Source organism: Squalius cephalus (genome assembly GCF_949319135.1).
Source record: "Squalius cephalus genome assembly, chromosome: 9".
In the NCBI taxonomy this organism is placed as follows: domain Eukaryota; kingdom Metazoa; phylum Chordata; class Actinopteri; order Cypriniformes; family Leuciscidae; genus Squalius; species Squalius cephalus.
The window spans coordinates 28,872,794-28,897,175 of NC_137130.1; the positions used below are offsets into that span (position 1 = coordinate 28,872,794).

The 24,382-nt window shown below is 36.8% G+C and overlaps 1 protein-coding gene across 1 annotated transcript; it reads right to left on the bottom strand.

Annotated features, from left to right (window-relative positions):
- Positions 1-896: 896 nt before the first annotated feature.
- On the bottom strand, positions 897-24,362 carry dnajc15 (DnaJ (Hsp40) homolog, subfamily C, member 15). The gene is made up of 6 exons (XM_079880927.1): positions 24,217-24,362; positions 22,982-23,033; positions 18,929-19,002; positions 15,888-15,964; positions 11,806-11,876; positions 897-1,366 (listed from the first exon to the last, which is right to left on the bottom strand). The coding sequence occupies exons 1-6, from the start codon at positions 24,319-24,321 to the stop codon at positions 1,296-1,298; spliced, it is 450 nt and encodes a 149-aa protein (XP_079737053.1). The 5' UTR covers positions 24,322-24,362; the 3' UTR covers positions 897-1,295.
- Positions 24,363-24,382: the final 20 nt, after the last annotated feature.

Genomic DNA, 24,382 nt, shown 5'->3' on the forward strand with positions numbered 1-24,382 from the left:
CAAAAGTTATATATTTTGGTCACATTTTATTTGAATGTGTCCTTGTTGCAGAGTAATTAAATAACTGAATACTATAATTTAATAACATGTAGGCTACTTAAAATAGGTTTAGGTTTGGTTTAGTGTTAGTTGTTTGTAATTAATTATTATTACACTGAAAACATCAATAAGTCATGACACCATGTTTTTCCATTAATTAAACTCATGAAAATAAAACCAATATCAATTAAAATTTTATAAGTTTAACTATTTTCTTTAAGTCAGTTTAATAAAATTTGATATAATTGATATAAATGAAATTACTTGTACAGCCAATTTGATTATACTTCAGTTTTAAAAGCTTTTGACAGCGTATAGTACTGCAAATAAATGTAACAAGGACAAAAGTTTAAGTTAATTAAAAATGCATAATTATTTTTCCCAAGATGATTACTGGATGCCTCTCACATATCACATCACGAGATGAGACAATAAAGAATAATATTATCTGTAACATTTAATGCCTTGTTTCACTAACTATGTTCAAAACAAAGTAGGCACTAACCAGTTTCACTAAACATAGCCTCTCTCTCAAAGAAATGAAATATAAAATGCATCCAAGCAGCAATTTCTTTCCCCGTTGCTTGCCTTTTATTTCTTTTGCAGTAATGTGTTAGTGGATTGTGCAGCTTGTGTTGTGGTATCTTGGCCTTGGCATTAATCTCCCGGCCTGACAAACAACAAATCAGACTTGGTGTAAAGAACATCCCTCTATCCAATCCCAAACGCTCTGTTCCTGTGTGGATAACTCAGACATGCAGACCAGACAGTCATCTGAACCGCATGCATCAGCACGAGCACAGCAGGAGGAAAACACCAGCGTACAAACAAACACAAAAATACTCGCAATGAGTCATTCCAGATTTTTAAAACTGTTTATTCAGCGAGCTAAAATAACTTAACACCTACATGGACTGGTCCCTGCGGATTAGGGGAAATACTTTGGGCTTTTTAGCCATTTGACATGATAAATCCACCAGATTTGTCAGCAGATGTTAAACATTACGCAAGTCACCTCAATAAATAATAAAGATTACAGTGAGGTATTTCACATGGACAGAGTGAAAATCCTTTAACATGAAGGATCAACCTTTCAAGAGATGCATTAAAGTGGCGGTAAGGAACAGTGGCAGATAGAACGGAGCACAATATGCTGAGAGTCGGCTGATTTATGGCAGAAAAACAAGGAGAAGAACAATGACTTGTGGAGGCTCATGGGTGAGCTGGCGGCACTGAAGTAGATGTAACTCTGCTGGTCAGCGTCGAGGGCCAGAGTCAAGCAGATCTTTTGCTTCATTGATCTTGGCTGCCAAATACGGGGATCCACCTGCAGGAGAAGCAGCAGTTTTATTTCAGCAAGTTCATGAGTTGTCTCCTCTTATTCTTTAAAGCTGTAAAATGCCTAGTTTCCCCCTAGTGACGACCCATCCCAATTTCTGCATCTCTTTTGAGCCACGGGGAACCCCAATAACCTCTCTTTCCAATAACTTCCTGTCCCACACACATTTGTACCTTATTTACCCCTAAAAGTGAGCACATAAGTACCTAGAATAGATGGTAGTACTTTTTGAAAGAGTATCACCCCAGCGAGAGATTTTGTTCCTTTTTTCTTAAAGTCCCCCTGTGGGGAAAATCAAGTTTTTAATGTTGTTTATATGTCTATGTGGTGTTTTTAATACGCTTTAAGACAAACCATGTGCAAATTCATAAGTCAACATCATTGCTGAGTGTTTTCTCCTTAAAACTGCAGTGAACCAAAGACAGTCTCAAAAACGCGGTTTGAAATCGCTGGTGTTTCTGACGTCACAAACTACCTTGTAACCAATCAGGTCAACGAGTGATCGCCAACGAGTGCATCTCTGAGCTGGTGTGAGTGAGTGGAGGCGGGGATAATTTGCATATTCATAGAACCACGTACACTAAATGAGAAAAGGGTGTAGACTAAGTTAACATTCAAGCTATTTTAAGGCAGGGGATCCCAAACAGATTAATTAGCCTTTTTGACATGATATAGAAAATCCATTTATTGAACTAAATTTAAACACACAGAGAATTTAATTCAACAGAAAATTCAAATTTGATTTGATCGTATTACTCTCTAAGTCAGGGATGGGCAACTTCGGTCCTGGGGGGCCAATGTCCTACAGAGTTTAGCTCCAACCCTAATCAAACACACCTGAACAAGCTAATCAAGGTCCGCAGGATTACTAGAAAGTTACAGGCAGGTGATTTTTTCAGGGTTGGAGCTAAACTCTGTAGGACAGTGGCCCTCCAGGACCGAAGTTGCCCATCCCTGCTCTAAATGCATGTCATTCCAAATAGTAATAACAAAATTGCATATACTATAATGTTCAAACGTTTTGGGTCAGTAAGATTTTTTTTTATGTTTATAAAAGAAGTCTCTTATGCTCACAAGGCTACATTTATTTGGGGGGGGAAAAAGAAGGTAAAAACAGCAATATTGTGAAATATTATTAATTTAAAGGGATAGTTCACCCAAAATTCTGTCATCATTTAATCACCTCAAGTAAAAAATCAAAATCTGAAACTATGGTGAATGGTGTCCCAAAACTATTTGGGTACAAACATTCTTCAAAATATCTAGTAAATGTAAAATAGTAAATATCTAGTCACATGATCCCTCAAAAATGTCCATGCTGAATAAAAGTATTCATTTCTTAAAAAATAAAACAAAATCTACTGACCAAACTTTTGAACAATAGAGTATAAATAACACCCAATCCAATCAATTCAGGATGGATAGAATTAGGTACCACCCTACATTTTCTTTCTCATTTAATGTCCCGTTTCACTCAGAAATGTCATTACAGAAATCAAATGGGTCGCAAACAGTGTTTTACATTGACTTTAAAGTCACTTTGAAACTAAATGGAGCAGCATAATTAATTTGCTACCCCGAATCCACAGGCACAATTCTATCTTAGTTTCTGCAGCCGCAGTACAGCTCTACATCCACAAGCTTTGTAGAAAAGAAATCTCTATGCCTACAATCACTGACTTTCAGCCCACGACCAGGGTGTACGATGGGAGCGTGTGGCTGCGAGGGGGGAAATGTGCTATTGCTGGCAGCGTGTGATGAGGCACACCTGGTGCCTGCTCACCCCATCATGCGGCTGTAAATTTCCATTGCATCTTTTCTTGGTAAACCACGTTCCACGAGTGCGTGTGAACACAGTCCCAAAGTCAATGCAGATTTTACCTGATGACAGCTAGACCCTCACATCTGTACCAACCATTTCCCCCTCACTGCGCAATGGGCACGTTCACACGTTAGTTTATGTATGTGTATATATATTTTATATATTTATATATATATATATATATATATATATATATATATATATATATATATATATATATATATGGGTTTTATTATTTAAATATTGTGGCTATTGAGCCATGGACAATCATCATCATGTAAACAATCCAGATTTGCTATAATTTAGCTTATTTACAAGTTGCAGTAATTGCAGTAAGTGATTTTTGAGAAACGCTGTTGAAAGTGTCTCAGACCGAGCATCACAACACACTTGTAGCCAATCAGCAGTAGGGGGCGTGTCCACTCATGATGGGGGAAAAGAGAGAGAGAGCAAGAGGGAGATTTGAAGAAAGACTGTAGAAAGAGAGATGGCTGAGAGACATTACAAAAGAGAAAAGCTCTAAGGAATATCACTGGAAAATGAAGGGATATAACCAGGCAAGAGCTTCAGGATACACGTTAAAGGTACAATATGTAAGAATTTTGCATTAAAATATCCCATAATCTCAAGGCCAGTGTTATATATTTTGTTAAGTTGATTACTTACAATATCCCAAATGTTTCCAACTATTTTTAAACCGTGAGAAAATTGCGATTTTAACCAAGGAAACGGGGCGTTAGAGCAGGGGGGAGCTGGGAGTCGCCAGTCAATGGCGTCATATCCGCGTTACCCTCGGTTTCCGCTCGTACTGCGTGGAGTCCTGGACAAAGGCGGAAGTTGTAGTTGTAGCGTCTATCAAGCAACAAACGTTAGCTTGTTTCGTGCAGTCGTTATGGAACACAATTATTCTTTACCGATTGCAGCTGGTTCTGTCGACAAAGCATGCTTAATTTTATATTTTCCAAATGTAGCATTCGGTAATAGTTATGTTTATGTAAGGGAAGTATTATTGCTTTAGGTTTGTGTTTAGTTTATTGGCATTGTTTATCACGTCTGGTGTTTATGGCCATGTAAATAAATATAGCATGTGTTATACACAAAGATTAATCAGTATTTTGGCAAATGATGTGGGTATGTTCGAATGTACTTTTACAACAATTGTTTAGAACACGTAAAACTGCGCAGCGTTATCACAACAATGAATTCGACATACAGTAACATCTATGATAACCAATTTAGTATTAAACCATACCTTTCTTGCGGTTAATTCATTTTAATGAAATAAAAGTGTGATGAGGTTCAAGAGTCAGGAAGGAAGAAGACAGGGGTCGGCGTGACGGACTCGTACTTTATTAAAGTAAAGCAAAACAAACAAAAGTCGTGCACAACGCGCATTCACCGTGGCAACCGCGACGGCACAAAACAGTTAAAAAATGAGAGCTCGGATCCACCGGTTTTCTTTCTCTGCGTCCAATTTTCTCTTCAGTCTCTCTCTCGTTCCAGCGCGCGGCTTATAAGCGGCCTCTCCACGCGGATCACAGCAATAAGACACAGGAGTTCGTCATTTGCACTTGACCTACTTGCGTCCCGCTCGTCTCTTCTCTCTCCCATTACAGACCGCGCTGAACCACGCCCCCCTCGCCACAAAAAGCATGTCATTATAAAAATAGAACTTAGCCTCATCCATGAACATGATATTTCGATTCCCGTCTGACTGATTTACATCCACGGTGGAGTTGAAAACGACAGTTCCCATCATTCCACGCTCCTTCACATCGTCATCAAGTTACGCCTTTGTTGTTGTTTGGAATGTAGCGCCCTCTAGCGGCAAAAAATTCTTGCATATTGTACCTTTAATATTAGAAAAGCTTTCCAGCGCTGGAAAGATCTAAGTGGGAAGGCCTGAAAATGAATGCAGAGGTTGTGTTGTTTCTGCTCCATATGTGAGTAACATTGGTTACAAGATATGCTGTTGTTGTAATTGTATCTATAATAACAGGACGGTTTTGAGTGTCATTGTCTGGATCTGCTGTGCTGCTAGCGACTAACAACCAACTCTCGATTATATACACGCTTGTGTACTGTATGTTCAATTTGTTTGTGATCTTCACTTTATTTTTTCACGAATAATTATTTTGCTTCGCTTCAGCTATGATAAAGAGACATCCACTCTTGCATTGCGTGTTCGTGCCTTTTGAGGGCGGAGCAATGAAGGGAGGGGTGTGTTTGTTTGGGTTGATTTCAATCAAATTTCTCAGAAATCGCTTATTGCACCTTTAAGTGAATTAATATTCTATATTACCCTTCTGGCACAGATTATTACAGCTTCAAAAATTAATGTTTTATAACAATAAGGATTATATTAAAATACATTCTTGTCATTTGGCCAATTTTGACAGCTTAAATTGCAAATTGACTGTTGTACAGGGAGTCATGGATCCAAGGTCACTGGAGGGGTCACCCATGAACTGGAGAATTAATGCTGAATGACTGATAGGCAAAATAATAATAATGATCATCTCATCATGAGGTGACAGACGGTGGCCTGTCTAACATGACAGATTGATGTTCTTAAATGAGAAAATATCGACAATATATTAGTTTAAACTTTTGTAAAGCTCGCTAGTTAAGCTGTGTGAGAAAATAAAAATAGCTAGAGAACGAAATCGGAGAAATAAACGACGACAAATCCTGTGAGACCATCAATCAGAGTAAGTCACAGTTGTCACAGTGCTGTTCAATGTATGTCATCAAAACACGCATAGATCCTCCCAATGTCGCCAAAAAGAAAGAAGAAAAAATACTTCCAAATTTAAAGTAAAAAAATTATAATAACATGAAGACATTTTAGGACCCTGCTAAAAAGATTTTTTTAAAATAAAATACAAAACACAAAAAACATAATATCATTATTATTTTTTATATTTTATTAAATAAGTCAAATGCTGAATACAATGAACTGTACTTCACTTTAGTTTTTCATTTAATGTTATGTCAAGATGTAGGATCACCAGATCATAAACAGATTCTTACATTTGTAATCCCACAACTCACAGGATTTACATAAAGCCGCCCTTCTCCAAGATCCCGAAAGCATCCATTGTGTTCTCAAACACACACACACACACACACGACTATCATGATAAGCAACAATAACAAATGGGCAAACACACAGGAGAGTGAGCGGGTAGCAGAGAGCAGGGCCTGAGGAGGTTGCTAATCTGTCTGTGTCAGAGAGAAAGTGGAGCTGTGCGCTCAACAGTCTGCACTGATGCACTTAATTACACATTATTTTTTCTGCCAATATCATTTCGCCTAGTACATTTCATATAGATATTGTCAATAGACGTATTTCACAAGAGAGACATTTTGCTATTATTTTTAGTGACTTGTAGTGAAAGTGTTAGACTAAAATGTTTTCATTCATTTCTGTTTCTAAAAAGTTGTCCATTTCAATCAAACAATTAAATCATCAAAACTATGATTCAACAATTTCTTTGCCTCGTCACTTGGCAGGGAATTAAAATATTTCATTAAAAATAGGGCTGTCGAACATTTCAGTAACATTTAATAAAAAAATAAAACACTCTCGTTCTTGTTTGTTTGAGCGCTGTCTGACAGTCAAAGGTTTCTATTTACAATGAGTTCTTACAAGCCAATCACAATCATATCTGTTGATCATGTGAACACAACTGCCTATCTAGTCAGAAAGTTAGTCAGAATCCGCTCGGCAACACTGAAAACGCACAAGGTTTTGTTTTGTTCGACGCAAGCCACACATCCTTTCAATTTGAACCAAAAAAAGTGTAAACGATGTAAATAAGAGATTCACTGTGCAATTTTATTCTAAAGGGAATTTTTGCGAGATGAGCTTGCGCTTAAGAGATTGACAGCTTCTTTTTATTACCCATTCACAATCTCAATACAAGTTTAGTTTTTCATGCTGCTAAGTACACTGTAAAAGTTTCTGGATTGACAACCGTATTTAGGTTGAAATGATGGTTCCTCTTATTAAGCATTACACAAATATTTAGATGAATTCAATAAGATATAATTTTGCTCTTTACAAGCCAGCCAGAACAAAGAACAAAACACACAAGTCACATCTCAGCATCTTAACAGACGGAACACAAAAACATAAAAAGCTCTGGAAAAACAAGATTGCTTTTCCTTTTTTAGTTTGCTTCCACTTTTATACAGTTTCAGTTAGATGAGTTAAGGCATGTATGACGGTTTCTCAATGTCCCCATTTGCTCATAGCAAGCAAACTAATGAAAGCCAATTCAACAGTCATTCCATGCCATTACCCTGACCGCTCAAAGTTAATCATCTCATTACGACCTAAAGAGCGGATACCGGAGCGAATAACGTCGATCCTCGCGTCACAGTGAAACCTTGCCGTAGGGGCTTAAGCTCACAAAAGGGCTACATGCAAAATGAACACAGAAATATAGAAAAGCGCTCAATCTCAGTTGGGTTACAGACTCTTTTCTGACTTGAATTGTGTGTGATGTCAAGGTGAGATGTGAATGTATGGATCCATATCGATAACTCACCAGTCACCGAGTTCCTCAGAAAGCAATAATACAAAGTTCCTGACTGAAAATGTCTATTGAATTAGAAACAATAGATGAGTGGAAGAAGGGAATAACACAAGTTTAACGCGTAAAAATTCAAGGCAATTCAAATAATAAAAAAAATGACAAAGTACATCACCAGTAAAAGGCTATTATTAACAGCAAATGTGTTGTAAAAACAGAAAATAACAGCACCTTTCAGCCTGTGTCCATCATGCAAACATGAAATATCTATCATACAGTAGTAGACCTTGACAGGTTGCATTCCACTGAGCTGTTTTTCTATGAAAACGTGTGTTTGGCTGTTGCTCTCACGTCTTCTGCAGCGTCTCGCATATGAAACGGCATTCTAAAGCTCTATTCGGACGGGATTAACTTTACAAGGTTAGATGGAGTGATGTAATTTTACCACAGGACGTCTGTAATACTAATGGCCAATTCGCACGGGATAAGATATCTCATTAAAACTAGCAGAAGTGGGAGGGGTAACTCGATTTGCGCACCGTCGTCATGTGCGTATTACGTTGCTTCCTGATATCATGTGCGCAAACACATATGACCTATATTTATATATATAAAACAGTTATGTCCAGTTGAACCATGTATTAATTAACTTAAGATTGGATTGTGTTGGTAATAGGCACTTACCTAACGCTAAAAGATGTTTCGTGCCTCTAACAAGTGCTTTCGATCTTCTTTCTGATCTGTATAGTGTGAATAGTTTTGCCACAGACTCGTCCCAGCGTCTAGAACGCAACTGAATGTTTTTTCAAGCGTCTCCGTACTTGAAAAACCACGGGAAACTACTTTTAAACACGAAATGACAAAATATTTATGTACATATTTACAGCGGGTCTATTAGCACGGGATTAGTATTACCTGAGGTCATTTTTCCGACCCTTTTTACTGAAGGTAAAAGTCGCCGTAATCTTTACTGACATTGTCCGTAATGATTACTGAGATGGCACATTCAGACAGGACTAAAATCACTGAGAAGCTCTGGTAATTATTACTTTATCCCACGTTAAACAAGTCCCGTCCGAATAGGGCTTAAAGGAGAACTCCGGTCAATTTGAACATTGAGCTAATTTTTTGGACATTTGGAGTGCTGTCAGTACAGAGAACAACGACAAAAATCGGTGTTGCCTACACTGTGTTATCCTCTTTTTAAAATTTGCACCCTGTTGACTTCAATGGGGCAAGTTTTAAACCTGCTTTTAGCCTCTTAACATCCTTGATGTGTCATTACAAGTGCACAGGTCATGTGAGTGATTCCTTTAGAGTGAACGCGGGTGAATCTGACTGCAGTAGATGTGAAAGATATGAATAAAAATGATGTTATTTCAGCCAGCGCACATACCTGTATTTACATCCTGTTTTTGGTTGAAGTCCACAGTAGTCGATTGTCGAGTTCACGCGCATAGGTTTAGGCTGGGCACTTGTAATGACGCATCAAGGATGTTAAGAGGCTAAAAGCAGGTTTAAATATTGCCCCATTGAAGTCAACAGGGTGCAAATTTTAAAAAGAGGATAACACAGTGTAGGCAACACCAATTTTTGTCTTTGTTCTCTGTACTGACAGCACTCCAAATTTACAAAAAATGAGCTCAATGTTAAAATTGACCGGAGTTCTCCTTTAACACCACGCCGCTCAAGTAAAAAAAAAGAAGTTTAATTCGCGTCTAATAACCTTGCCTTTTTCCCGCTCCACGTCTTGTTTTTTCAGTGCAATAATGCATTCTGTGTGAACAGCTGGGGTTAGTTCACCCAAAAAGGAAAATTATCCCATAATTTAGTTTCCAATCCCAAAGTTTTCCTTTTTTTTTTTTTTTTACGATGTTGTGTAAATAACCCCTTAGTACATTTTATTCCAGCTTTCTGTTTCAATAAGAAACACATAAATGCCAAAAGAAAGCAAACTGAAAGCATTCATCAAGCCATTTCATGGGGTCTTTAATCCACCAGCCCCCTCCACTAGTGGAACAAACAAAAATGGGCTCTTGCACACCATTATTATCAGCGCTGTAGTAAAGGATTTTTTAGCAATGCTGAAGGATGGGACAAATCTGGCACACTTTCTCTGCTGGATGTCCTCTCTACAGTCAGAGGCCTTATCGCTCCACTACAGATAGCATCACAGACACCATCGCTTATTTCCCTGAGAGTATTAGTGGTCTAGAGGAGCAAACAAGGGCTGACACACACATACAATATATACAGTATATATATATACAGCATCTCTGAGTGCTGTGAGAAACGGACTTGAAAGAGGAAAAACCAGAGAAAGGAAAGGTGAGGCCATTAACCTTGAACAGAAAAACAGGGCGAGTACAGTGACCAAGGAAAAAGAAAGACTCCTGCTCACAGAGTTTATTAGGTGAGACCCTGCGCTTAAAAAGACCACTGCAAAAAAGCAATTCGCTAGACAGTGATTTATAACCTGTGTCGCACAGATCAGAGTGAACAAATCCTTATCAGATCCAAATACGTTGGTACCTGGTCCATTATCACTATCATTATCAATGTATTTTAATGTTTTTGAGAGAAGAATTTTATGCTCGCCATGGCCGTATTACGTAATCAAAAATAAAGTAAAAACAATAATAATGTGAAATATTATTACAATTTCAAAATAACTTTTTTATTGTAATATTTTTCAAAATGCAATTTTGATCAGCTGATCAAAACTGAATTTTCAGCATCATTGCTCCAGTCTTCAGTGTCACATGATCCTTCAGAAATCATTCTAATATGCTGATTTATTGCTCAAGAAATATCATCATGTAACATTATCATAAATGTTGAAAAAAGCTGCTTAATATTTTTGTGGAAACCGTGATAAGTTTTAAAAGTTCAAAAGAACGGCATTTATTTGATACAGATTTTTTTTTTGTAACTAAGTAAATGTCTTTAATATCACTTCTGATTAATTGAATGCATCTTTGCTGAATAAAAATATACCAAAAAATTGTTTTGGATAAAAACATCTGCTTATTCAACCATTAAGTTTGTTAAAGAATGTGTCATTAGTTTTACTTTCCTCTCTCGCCACATGAGAGCATCAAGATGTATTAATAGTGTCTCTGATTTGAACTTCAGCTGCAACAATATTTTACATTCTACATTTACATCACATTATATAGTTGGTAAAACTGATTCATTGCAATGAATAAGATAAAACTATAAGCTGAATAAATTTAAAACTGATTTGAATTGATTAAAAATGTATTATTAATTTGCGCCATCTCTGCATGGCATTTTTAAAAAAGTTTTTAATAAAAATTAGGGCTGTCAAACGATTAATCGCATCCAAAATAAAAGTTTGTTTTTACATAATATATGTGTGTGTACGGTGTATAATTATTTTCTATATATAAATACACACACATGCATGTATATATTTAAGAAATATTTGCATGTATATACTGTGTATATATATTTAAATTATATATAATTTATATTATATATAAATATTTTATATATAAATAACACATTTTTCTTAAATATATATGCATGTGTGTGTATTTATATATAGAAAATAATTATACTCCATACACACACATATATTATGTAAACACAAACTTTTATTTTGGATGCGATTAATCGCGATTAATCGTTTGACAGCCCTAATAAAAATATATGTCACTATGTATTATTATTTATGTGTGAATATGAATGCAAATGATTCACTATCATTCGTCCTTTAGTGAAGGAAAGATTGTAAAACGTGCCTTGATTATTTTTCAATTAAATGATTTCGAATCTACCGCAATCTTGTGTGAGGGTTTGCCTGATTATGTCCTGCTTTGTGTGGTTCTGGCTTAAGTTACAGTCAGTCAGCATTGCAGGGATGTGAGCCGTCTTTAAAAAGTGTGTTATGACAAATGCTGTTCAAATCAATAATGTAATCAACACCCGTCTCAGCCACTGTCTGCTCAGACAATACCTACAGCTGCATGTGGAGAGAAGAACCAGAGGATTATTGATTTAAACACAACCATCCCAACATGTCAACGTGAACTACTGACCTTTATCCGGATGATTTAGGACCATGATCCTTCTGTGGGATTCCCGTACCTTTGCCTTAGTGCTGGTTGGACTGCGCAAAACAAGAAAACAGAACATTTAGAGAAGGAACATACCGCCATCTAGTGGTCACAGTGGGAACTGCTGTATGAATCTAATTACAGGCCTCCAGATTGATTTTTTGCACAAATCATCAACATGTGTGGTCTGTCTTCATCACTGCACACATCAGCTGGAAAGACTCAATCTGTACATTCCCTGAAATTCCCCAATTTAGTGGGAAAAAAAAGCAAAAGACCTGAAAAAAAAAAAGAGGTATGGTCTAAGTTTGGGGACATTTCTTAACTCGACAAATGGATAAAGAAAAGCATTTGACAAAATGACTCAAAAAACCTGCCAATTTTTTTTATTCAATTTAAAATGTAGATCTAAAATGATTTATGTACTATTTTATTGTTTTATTTAACTATATTTTAAAACATGAATTAAATAAACAGTTTTAAACATGACTGTATTATTAAATTTTAATTAAATTATTTATTAACTTGATATTTTAACTAAATTTTAAAACATGAATTAAATTTAAAAAAAATGTATGCTTGAATAATATTTTATAAAATGATAAAGAAAAATCAGATATACATATTAGATACGTATAATTAATATTGACAAATCTAGTATGTATTTCAATGAATTGATCAATTAAGACTATATGATGGTTTTTTTCTCCATCTAATGAAATATTTTGTTTTTCTAGTAGTGCTAGATACTAATAAGACTAATAAGACTTACTTAAAATCCCAAACAATTTCTGACACATTCAAGTACATTTAAATAAATACAATGTACCTCTTCAGTCAGTCAGTAGTATATACTAAATTAATAATTAATAACTTTTTTACAACAAAAATTAAACATCACTGAACTTACTTAAGCTGGATTATAACACCATTTTCTTCTAGAAACAAACTTTGTTGCATTATTTTCCTGTTATCTCTGTAAAGCTGCTTTGAAACAATCTGTATTGTAAAAAGCGCTATATAAATAAAGGTGACTTGACTTGACTAACGTAATGTTTTTTTTTTTTAAAGGATTCAAATTTCTGTATTTATTAAATTGATTAAATCTTTTAATGAAGCATTGAGTTATGGTGTGAGGACAGGTGGTTCTAGGTTATGTGGCTTCACACAGTATCCTTACTGAAAGATGAATACATTTCTTTTCAGCCTACAGCTTTCAGGGTTTGGATCTGAGTCACATCTAAACAGCAAGAAGTGATGATTAAAAGATACATTAATGCTTACACACAAGTGTTCAGTCCTACCAACCCTCCTCTCAAGTCTCAAATCATATGCAGGAGTGGGCGTCTGAGAGGGGCCTGAGCAACTGATTAAAACACTGTGAGGAGTGGAGGCTTCCAGAATGTGATGACGAATCTGTCAGGCAGAAATGTGTGGCAGTCGAGAGACTAAACTGTGACCTCAAACCCATTTAAAGTCAGAACAGCAATGAACATAAGGATGATCAAAGAAAACATGAGCATGACTAGGTAAAAAATAAAATAAAAAGGAAAAAAGAAAGAAACCTGTAGGAACAGGCTACATATATTTGATAAAAAACAAAGAAGAAACAATAATATTGTGAAATATTACAATTTCAAAATAACTGTTTTTTTTATACATTTCAAAATGCAGTTTGTTTCTTTGAAATAAGGAATTATACATATATATACACTCACCTAAAGGATTATTAGGAACACCATACTAATACTGTGTTTGACCCGCTTTCGCCTTCAGAACTGCCTTAATTCTACGTGGCATTGATTCAACAAGGTGCTGAAAGCATTCTTTAGAAATGTTGGCCCATATTGATAGGATAGCATCTTGCAGTTGATGGAGATTTGTGGGATGCACATCCAGGGCACAAAGCTCCCGTTCCACCACCTCCCAAAGATGCTCTATTGGGTTGAGATCTGGTGACTGTGGGGGCCATTTTAGTACAGTGAACTCATTGTCATGTTCAAGAAACCAATTTGAAATGATTCGAGCTTTGTGACATGGTGCATTATCCTGCTGGAAGTAGCCATCAGAGGATGGGTACATGGTGGTCATAAAGGGATGGACATGGTCAGAAACAATGCTCAGGTAGGCCGTGGCATTTAAACGATGCCCAATTGGCACTAAGGGGCCTAAAGTGTGCCAAGAAAACATCCCCCACACCATTACACCACCACCACCAGCCTGCACAGTGGTAACAAGGCATGATGGATCCATGTTCTCATTCTGTTTACGCCAAATTCTGAATGTCTCAACAGAAATCGAGACTCATCAGACCAGGCAACATTTTTCCAGTCTTCAACTGTCCAATTTTGGTGAGCTCGTGCAAATTGTAGCCTCTTTTTCCTATTTGTAGTGGAGATGAGTGGTACCCGGTGGGGTCTTCTGCTGTTGTAGCCCATCCGCCTCATGGTTGTGCGTGTTGTGGCTTCACAAATGCTTTGATGCATACCTCGGTTGTAACGAGTGGTTATTTCAGTCAAAGTTGCTCTTCTATCAGCTTGAATCAGTCGGCCCATTCTCCTCTGACCTCTAGCATCAACAAGGCATTTTCGCCCACAGGACTGCCGCATACTGGATGTTTTTCCCTTTTCACACCATTCTTTGTAAACCCTAGAAATGGTTGTGCGTGAAAATCCCAGTAACTGAGCAGATTGTGAAATACTCAGACCGGCCCGTCTGGCACCAACAACCATGCCACGCTCAAAATTGCTTAAATCACCTTTCTTTCCCATTCTGACATTCAGTTTGGAGTTCAGGAGATTGTCTTGACCAGGACCACACCCCTAAATGCATTGAAGCAACTGCCATGTGATTGGTTGATTAGATAATTGCATTAATGAGAAATTTAACAGGTGTTCCTAATAATCCTTTAGGTGAGTGTATATATATATATATATATATATATATATATATATATATATATATATATATATATATATATATATATATATATAACATATATAATTGAATACATAAATCGTAATTTATTCCTGTGATGTCAAAGCTGAATTTTTTAGCATCATTACTCCAATCTTCAGTCACATGATCCTATAGAAATCATTTTAATATGCTGATTTGCTGCTTAAGGAACGTTTCCTATCACAAATCAGTGTTGTGCTGCTTAATATTTTTGTTGTTTTTAGAATTCTTCGATCCATAGAAAGAGTGTGTATTTAAAATAGAAATCTTTCGAAACATTTTAAATGTCTTCAATGTCACTTTTAATCAATTTAATGCATCCAAAAAACTGACCTGAAACTTTTGAACAGTAGTATATGGATTATTTTTAGGTGTACTATACCTTTAATAAGCACAAATGTCTCTACATAAAGTCAGCTGAATTTATGATGGGCGTAGAGAGATCAAAGTATATCAGTGCAAATAGTATAACATCACTGGGGTCAGTTATTTCAGCTGTGAATGACAGACACCAAAGTAAAGCTGAAGACGGATGAGAAGAGAATAATAAAAACTATTAACCCGAATCAGTACAGTTTTATGAGCCTGAACGCGGTTGACCGAGTTAATATTGTCACGTCCAAGAAATATTGGACACAGTCTGGTTCAGTTCTATGAAAACATTAGTCCAGTTTGACTGACAACACAAAGAAATGATGCAAGCTACGCCACACAGGATGTGATGCTTGCATGGTGTGAGTCACACCTGGTCTGGGACCATGTGAACTTCTGTTGAAGTATGGGAAATTTTTAGAGAAATATACCCTCCGAGGATGAGGAGGGTGGTCCACCGAAAAGCAGATTATAAATTAAAAAGAGACACAGCTGAGAATTTTTCCCATTAGACGTTATAGGATCAAAGCTGTGACGACAGGAGATGACGACCGACTTCAAACCAAAAGAATTGCCCCCAGACTTAACCGCAAGCTCTTCTGGGAAGTTTAGTGATGCAGTGTGTGTGTGTATATACTGTAAAACACCTTTGTTTTCTTCCATGACAACTCATAATGAGAGAATTCAGCAAGAGGAATTGCAGTGATTTAGGGCTTTGTTTAGCCCACAATTACCTGATCCCGAGAATAAGGCTGGCTTCCCGTCTGGTCATCTTCTGCTCAAATCCACCTTTGTAATATGCAGAAAATGACTAGGAAAGAAAAGAAAATATTGAAAGCAATGGTCCAGATTCAAAGTTAAGCCCCATCAACAGCATATCTGTGGTGTATTGTTGATTACTAGGAGAAAAAAGGTGTTTTCCTCAGTTTTAAACTGTTAGAATTGAAATAGACAAGGCCAGGCAGTTAACATACATACAGTATTCAAAGTGTCACAATACTTCAACCTTACTGACATGAAACTTGGATGATAGAATCACTTGTAAAGTTATACCCAATCTTTCAATCTGGTTGTCGTGATACACACAATGAGACACGATGGAGGTATCTGTACAGCACAGACATTACGCCGGTAATCCGTAATCAGAATTTCATTCACCCAGAAAAGTGGTCCCAGCTGAAAATGATTTCACCAACTATACAGATCAAGTTATAAACAGGGTTTAACTGAATAACTCATCTAAGTGCTTTAACAAAAATATAAGAGTCAAGATTAATTTCTGTAGTAATCAACATTATGCCTCAAATGCTGTGAATAGTATACTGAACCCATGACGTTCCTTTAATCACAACACGACATGACTGATGTGCACAATAATGTATAATCATTCTCAATATTGATGGCAACCACGTTGTTTTGGCTCAGCTAAAAGCCTCATGATCAGCACTTTCACCTTATTATGTGAAAACGGAGATTTTAGGGATTTGAGAAGATTGACCCCATAATTATCCAAATTCCAAAACTAAAGGTGCGTTCACGCCAGAATTACCGTAATTACTGAGTAGAAAAGCGCTCGCGTCCTCGTTGAACTCGTAGTTGCAATTCGCTAATTTTCTGAGAGTCCCGACTTGTACCGCCTGATCGCTGCAACATCAACAGGAAACACTCAAAATGGCAGTGGCTTCAGCAGTAAAAAGTAGTCATTTACCACAAAATCAACATTAAAATATAGCTATTAACAAGGCATTTGCATCACTTGCAAATTACACAGATTCATTTGTTGTCATAGAACTATGCATAATTCAGAGTCCAAGGACGTGAAAAGGTCTGAGAAGAACATCCCAGGATGGCATCTAATAATTACAGTAATTATGACAAAGCGTGAACGCATCAAACGGCCCAGATTTGAGTGTTAAGATCATGAAGTTTCATGTGTTTGGAGGAAGTTTAGGCTGTATTCTTCATTCAAATTCAAGATGTTTTTACAGTAAAGAATGAGAATGTTTCCGTTTCCATTTTCTTCATAGATTTTTCACACTTGAAATATTTAACCCTGCCTCATTCTAAACCCAGTGAATGGAATCCTGGGTTATCCTGCTTCACGTTTCACAATGCTCATAACTTACCAGGGGTTAACAATTAATCTGCGGTATTCTTAAAACGTTTCACACTTTACATTCCTAAACACTGGGTTACGTTCTTATTTGCATATTTGCGGTGTCAATGTCAATGACTGGACGAACGCCGCACACAATCTTTGCCATAAAGGATTTAGCTTTGTGCGTCCGCATGTTATCATTACATTTTATATATGTATATAAACTAAACTATCAAGTTTTTCCTGAATAGACTTTTTGGACAATAAAAGTAAAATATAACTTCTTCACTCCAATTGGCACATTTTCCATCGCCATTTGCCATTTTTCCCCTCAAAAGCTGACTGACTATCCAAAGCATGTGAATATGTGCCACACGATTGGCTGTCTGTTGCTAAGCATCTACAGTAGTCATAACATACTAATACCGCATTGTTTCAAGTTTTGCACCGCGATGAGGGGTTAAAACTGGGGTTTAGCAATTAAATAATATTACATTTTCTCGACATCATTCAAAACCCATATGCTGTTGTCTATTAATTGAAACAAAAAAAATAAACGAATGAAAAATCTTCACACAGCTGAAGCACTATATAAGCCGTTTACCAAAGAACAAAAGGGCCTAACAAAATAAAAATTAAAAATACCCTATTAATGCATCATAAAAGTAGTCCATATGATTACATATCTTCTTAAGCATTAAAATAGGTTTGTATGAGGAAAAGACCCCCCCCCCCCCCAAAAAAAAAAGTCATTTCTGGACCTGAACAGTCCTGAGTGATGATATAAACTGTGGTTCAATAGGCAAGAGCTTTGAAAAGATTCTTCAAAAATGTCAACTTTTGTGTTCTACGGCAAAAAGAACAGCACACGGGTTTGGAACTCATGTACTGATTGATGTTGAGTAAACAATGTCAGAATTTTCTCTGTTTTTCGCTTAACTATCTCTTTACTAAAGATGCCATAACAGGATAAAATCGGTCTGTGGCTCCTTCAGAAATCGTACATCCTGCAGAGGATTCGGGCAAAGTTCACAACTGAGTAAAAACATGTGTATGTTTAGACGGCGATGGAGACCAGAATGTTCAGTCCAATCTCAGCCCAAAACATGTCACTTAATCACACTCATCCATTATGTGATTCACAGAAAAATGAAATCATTTGATTAATAACTGTAATAAATGATCTATTACAATAGTGCTCAGTCGCGAATCTGCGAAAGCCACTGAGATTATAGAAAGTTTCACAGAGTACACAGGTGGACAGGTTGAGTCAAAGCGCTGGGAACCAGCCCCAACCACACATCCCTAGAGATTAAGAAAAACCTGGACAAATCAGGTTCATAGACTCCACCAAAAACCAGACGCACAGCGTGAACTATGGCAAGGGCCAGTAAGACAAGATGAATCAGTCCTTCGCCCTACAGCAGGAGGTTTAACATGCCAAAAACGCACACAAAAACAAGTGCCTCAAGATGTGGAAATGAACATGGAAATATCCAAATTTCATTCCCACAAATCATCGCTTTCTGAAACAGAATCTGTGTTTAAAAACTGAATATGTTGTGCTGGATCTTTTCAAATGGGAATACTGATTCATAGGGTGTTCGAGAGCAATCCCACAACAAAATCATTAGCTTATGCATGCTAAAAAATTGTTGGTTTGTTTCTGACGCTTACCGTAGTGGGTAACTTCTTGGCAGCTTCCGTGATAACCTGACCCAGAGGCCTCCATAAATGGAATGCATATCGACCTAAAAGCCAATGTAATAAGAGAAAAAAAGGATTAATGGGTTGAAAAGTGTGCCAGACAATTTACAGAGTTAATTTCCAGGGTTAACAAAGTTGGTTTAAGGGTGAAACCAAGGACAAAACCACATTTTAGTCTTATTCGATATGTGTTAAAGGTGAGGACGCCTTTCAACTTCCCTTGGTATTTACTTGGTCAGGGTGCTGGTGAACTGCCAGCGGTTGTGGTTCAACTGTGAAGCAACACACTGCAAGTCAGCAGCACTCAATGAAATGAACATATAATGCCTCTGAACATCCAGCATTCAATAAAAAAGCCGAGAAAGGCCGTTAAGCGGCTCATTTAATGCAACCAAATTGTAGGTGAAGAATTTATAAAAAAATCATTAGAGTAATACATCATGGGAACTATTCAGGATTTTCATTTCATCAAATTCTGAGGAGTTTATTGTTGAGAGGAAAACGTTATTTTGCTTCTCAGCAAAAAAAAAAAAGCGTTTGAGGCTCCCTCCACTGTAATCCGAAGCCCTGCCTCTGAACGAATCAGACCACACACCACCTCAGCTTTTGGCAGAAGTGCTGCCCCCTCGATGTACTGAAATGGGAATTAGCCCCCTTCCTCAAAGCGACCACAAGTGCTATTCCATCCTGACCTCACACAGCTATGGGTGGAAGACTTGGCGATTAACAATGATTAACTATCCAAGCAGCAGTAGGGAGGACGGCAGAGACACCTGCCAGAAAAGAATCAAACGTAAACATGCTGATGACGAAGTCGCTTTAATTATTTGGCCACATGCGGCCATTTAAAGACTCTTTGATTTCTCTAATGCCAGAGGCCACATTGACCTCATTAACCAGGGCGAGCTTCATCTGGGGGCTTGAACAAACACTCACAGTAAGAGCGGCTTAACCATCTCCCTCATCAACGCCGCCATCATCTCGAGTGCTTCCAATCCTTTAGAATCACATCATAAATATCTGTGGTCAGCTTTAACATACACCAGGAAAGTTTAGCTAAATATTTTAAGACGACAAAAGAGGAAAAAAACTTTTATTGCATTTTACAATGGCTACTCTATCCTGCTGCGAAACCACAACATGAGGGATTTTAGCTCGCAAACATCCTGCCTAGAAACATACTCTGCGCCAGAACGCAAACACAGAACTTTCGCCAACACGACGTTTCAAGAGTGCTGATATTCGGTCCAACAGCACTGAGACTTTTCGCTGTTAGTGTAACTCCACTTGTCTGTGTTTGCGCATTCAAGACAGACCGTCAATCACTGGGAAGTTTTCACTCATTCATTCAATCACACTGATTCATTCATGATAGAAACGAGTGGATTTTTGAGTTAGTCATTTAATTATTCACTCAACTAATTTACTCAAACAGTGAATAAATGGGATCGTAAAAAAAGACTGGGGCTCATCACTACTAATTGCGCAGATTGTTTCATATTGTATGCACAGGAGAACAACACACATTTTGACTATTTAAAATGATTGACCACATGCCTGAGGTTAATAATAATTAGCATAAAACACACAGCCAAGTGTGTAGGGGTGTGGCGATATTAAAACATGACAATCATTCTCGTCTAGATGAAAAGCAGTCTCGCAATATCAGCATGTGGGAGTTGATTTGTGTCTTTTACAACTTATGATAATTAATACTAATGGAAAAAAATAATGGAAGTGGTGCATTCCACGGACGAGAACCCATGAATCAGACCATTTTCTAAGGCTTTATGATATTAAAACCACTTAAAAATAAAGCATAGTGCTATTGTGAATCACAAATGCTTTGATTCAATTAAATAAATATGCACTGTTGCACTGTTATAATTTACATGCGTGGAGAAGATTGGTTAACAAACTCCATCTCTGCATATGCTGTGAGTTTGGGTTGCTTATAATGTTCATCTGGGTACGCAATGTGCGCCATTTCATCAAATTTGTAACATAATCTTTTATAGACATATACGCCAAGACAGGAGAATACATCAATATGTTTCTAAATATGCAAACTGTTGTCCATCACGATTTCAAAATAAAAGTTTAAACCCTCGATCTGAGTTTGCATGTTCTTGTTCAAGAAATTACAGGGGCTGTTGCATTTCTTTCATAAAGAAGTAGCCACATAATAAAGATTAAGTAGACATTTGAATTAAATGTTGTTTGGCCAGTATTAAATAAGGATTTAATCGTGCTGTAAAGTGTAACAACAACACTTACAGGCCATTGGCGCGCCCTCTGCAGGCATTTGTTATAATACACAATGTACAGAAGTTCATTATAGTATAACTATGTATTTTAACAGTGTTGTTAAGTAAAACCATATTATTATTTGCTATTGATACTTTATTTGAATTAATTATGTGACACCTATTGTCACCCTCTGGTATATTTGATCAGGGGTTCATCCTACAGCAAGATAATGACCCAAAACATACTTCCAGGCTATGTCAGAACTACCTTAGAAGAAAAGAACAAGATGGTAGGCTTCAAGTCATGGAATAGCCAGCACAGTCTCCAAACTTTAATCCCATCGAGCTGGTTTGGGATGAACTGGACAGAAAGATGAAAGCAAAGCAACCTACAAATGCAACACAAGTTTGTGTGAACTTTTTCAACAGAGTTGGGAAGAACTTTCCAAAAAATATTTGATTATATCTGGAAAGGTGGCTACTTTGATGAGTCGAAAATTTAGATTTAGATTTAATATTGTTAAACAAAATTATTGCATGATTTATTTTTTTATGTCCAATTGTTTATTTGTTCTGTGCTTTAATTTCAGAGTAAATTGATACATTAAACTGCATAAATTTCAGTAAAAACTGGATAAATGGAGGTGTTCTGAAACTTTTGAATGGTAATGTATGTGTATTTTAAGTATGTGCATTTTAAGTCATTTTAAAGGCTATTGTTCACTTAGGTCTGTTTTTATTCCCATATTGTTTCGCATTTTGTGACTTTCAGCGGAATAAAATAATATTTTTTTCAGTCATAGTTTTGTCATTGAAGATTTCTTAAAAATATCATGTCACCTCGCTCTCGTGGACCTAATATCGTGTATCGTCTCGTGAGCTAAGTGTATCATCACACCCCTGCAAGTGAGCCATCCTCAAAACTAGTTCAAACACAATAAACACTTTTTATATAGACCCTTTTATATAGACCCAGACAACACATGTCTCATTAACCAGTTGTGCATATGTGTATGTGCATTTTTATACAGAGAAATCTTGCAGCTCAGGCTATGACAACTATTCTTACTCTTTCACCATATATGATTAAATACATGAGATTAAATACAATGTATAAAATTCATCTTAATTTCTTTCTTCTGCTGAACACAAAGAAAGAGATTATGAAGAATGTCGGTAACCAGACAGTTGATGGACCCCATTAACTTTCATAGTAGGAAAAAAAAGACTATAAAAGTCAATGGGGTCCATCAACTGTCTGGTTACCGACATTCTTCAAAATATCTTCTTTTGTGTTCAGCAGAAGAAAGAAATTCATACAGGTTTGAAACAACTGGAGGGTGAGTAAAAAATGACAGAAATTTTTATTATGAAGTTAACTAATCCTTTAAAATAAGTTTAGACCTTGCATTTTTTGTTGTTGGTTTTTTTTGTTGGTTCACTGACCTGTGAATGGCCTCTAATTTGTCATGTAACTAATGCTGTCAACAGCTTGAAAATACTTATTGCAAGCAATCCAGGCAATCAAATCCAGGCAATCCAGTCTCCCCTGGAGTAACCTGAGGTTAAGAACTTCCTCAAAAGCACAATGGTAATCAATCATCAGTTTGAACCAGTTAACCTTTGGTTCCCATCCCAGAGCTTTAACCACTAAGCTATACCACACATATTATATGAATGCATGGCTTCTCCATGTGACTGTGCAACATGTGGCTTAATGACAAAGGAATCTCCAAATGAGCGCATACACTGGGGTCAAAGCGGTTGTGCTCACCTGCAAACCCTGCCGCAGCAACACCCAGTCCCACTGCCATCAGAGTGCCGGCCTGAAACACACACAAACATTTTATCACTATGACAATTACAAACACAGGACCAGTATTTGTAGAGAAGCATTTTAAGTGTTGCCATATAATTATATTGGACAGACATTACATGGTTTTCCCATAGTAGATGATCAAAAATGCAAAAAAGTCCATAGACTAGACTTCCACTGGAAATTTCTGACTCTTCAGAGATTTAACATTATGTCCACCAAACTCACCACAGACCCATAGACTGAATGAGTCTGACTCATGAATCATCATCATTACATGATGATTCATGAATTAAAGCTGCAAATGTTAAACAGCTAAAATGTAAATACACAAGCCCTTTCAGCTTCATTCTTCTGACAGACTATCTATCTATCTATCTATATGACATTTTATTTATCTATCTATCTGACAGTTTATCTATCTATCTGTTTGACGGTCTATCTATCTGAGTTATCTATGATCTATCCATCTATCTATCTATCTTCCGTTTATCTATCTATCTGTCTATCTATCTTACGTTTATCAATCTGTCTCTCTATCTGACGGTTTATCTATCTATCTAGCAATCTATCTGATGGTTTATCTATCTATCTAGCAATCTATCTGACGGTTTATCTATCTATCTATCTATCTATCTGACGGTTTAACTATCTATTTATATATGTGTCTGTCTGTATGTCTGTCTGTCAGTATATCTGTCTATAGCCTAACGTTATAGCATTTAAACTTCAAATTTTTGAAGTTATTTCAATGTTTAAACACGACTTTGACAAGGTTGGCTCGAAAAACTTAATGTTTAACTTTCATGTTCTTTTATGGATCGACAAGGTATTCAATTAGCTTGTACTTAGAACTTCTAGTGGGCCATAAAGTGTTTGTTATAAACTCACATTGGCTGATGTATAAAAACTGAGAATGTTAAGGCTTCACAATGAGTAATACTTCGTGGCTAATAATTATTTCCCATCTTCCAACAACCGATATTGAGCTACTTTCATTATACTATAATGATATAACACTCTTTGAAAAGAAAAAGGTAAAAGTGTTAATATAAATGCTTGAGTTTCAGAAGTGATCAGCAAGGTCACTCATATGATGAGCACAGATGGAACTCTTATGACACAGGTGGGTCAGCCATTATATGGTAAAACAGTTTAACTGCTCCGGACTCTCCAGCGCGACATTTACTCACAAGGCGTTTGTCAATATCTGTCTCACTCTGCACGGTGGATTTTGGTGTATATTCAGCATGTCTCATGAAGTCCCCGTCCATCGCTACACTACCGGAGCTCGCCATGCTTGTGACAGCCACAGCTACGGAAACACCAAAGGGACAAACTTCATGCAGCAGCGCGGTC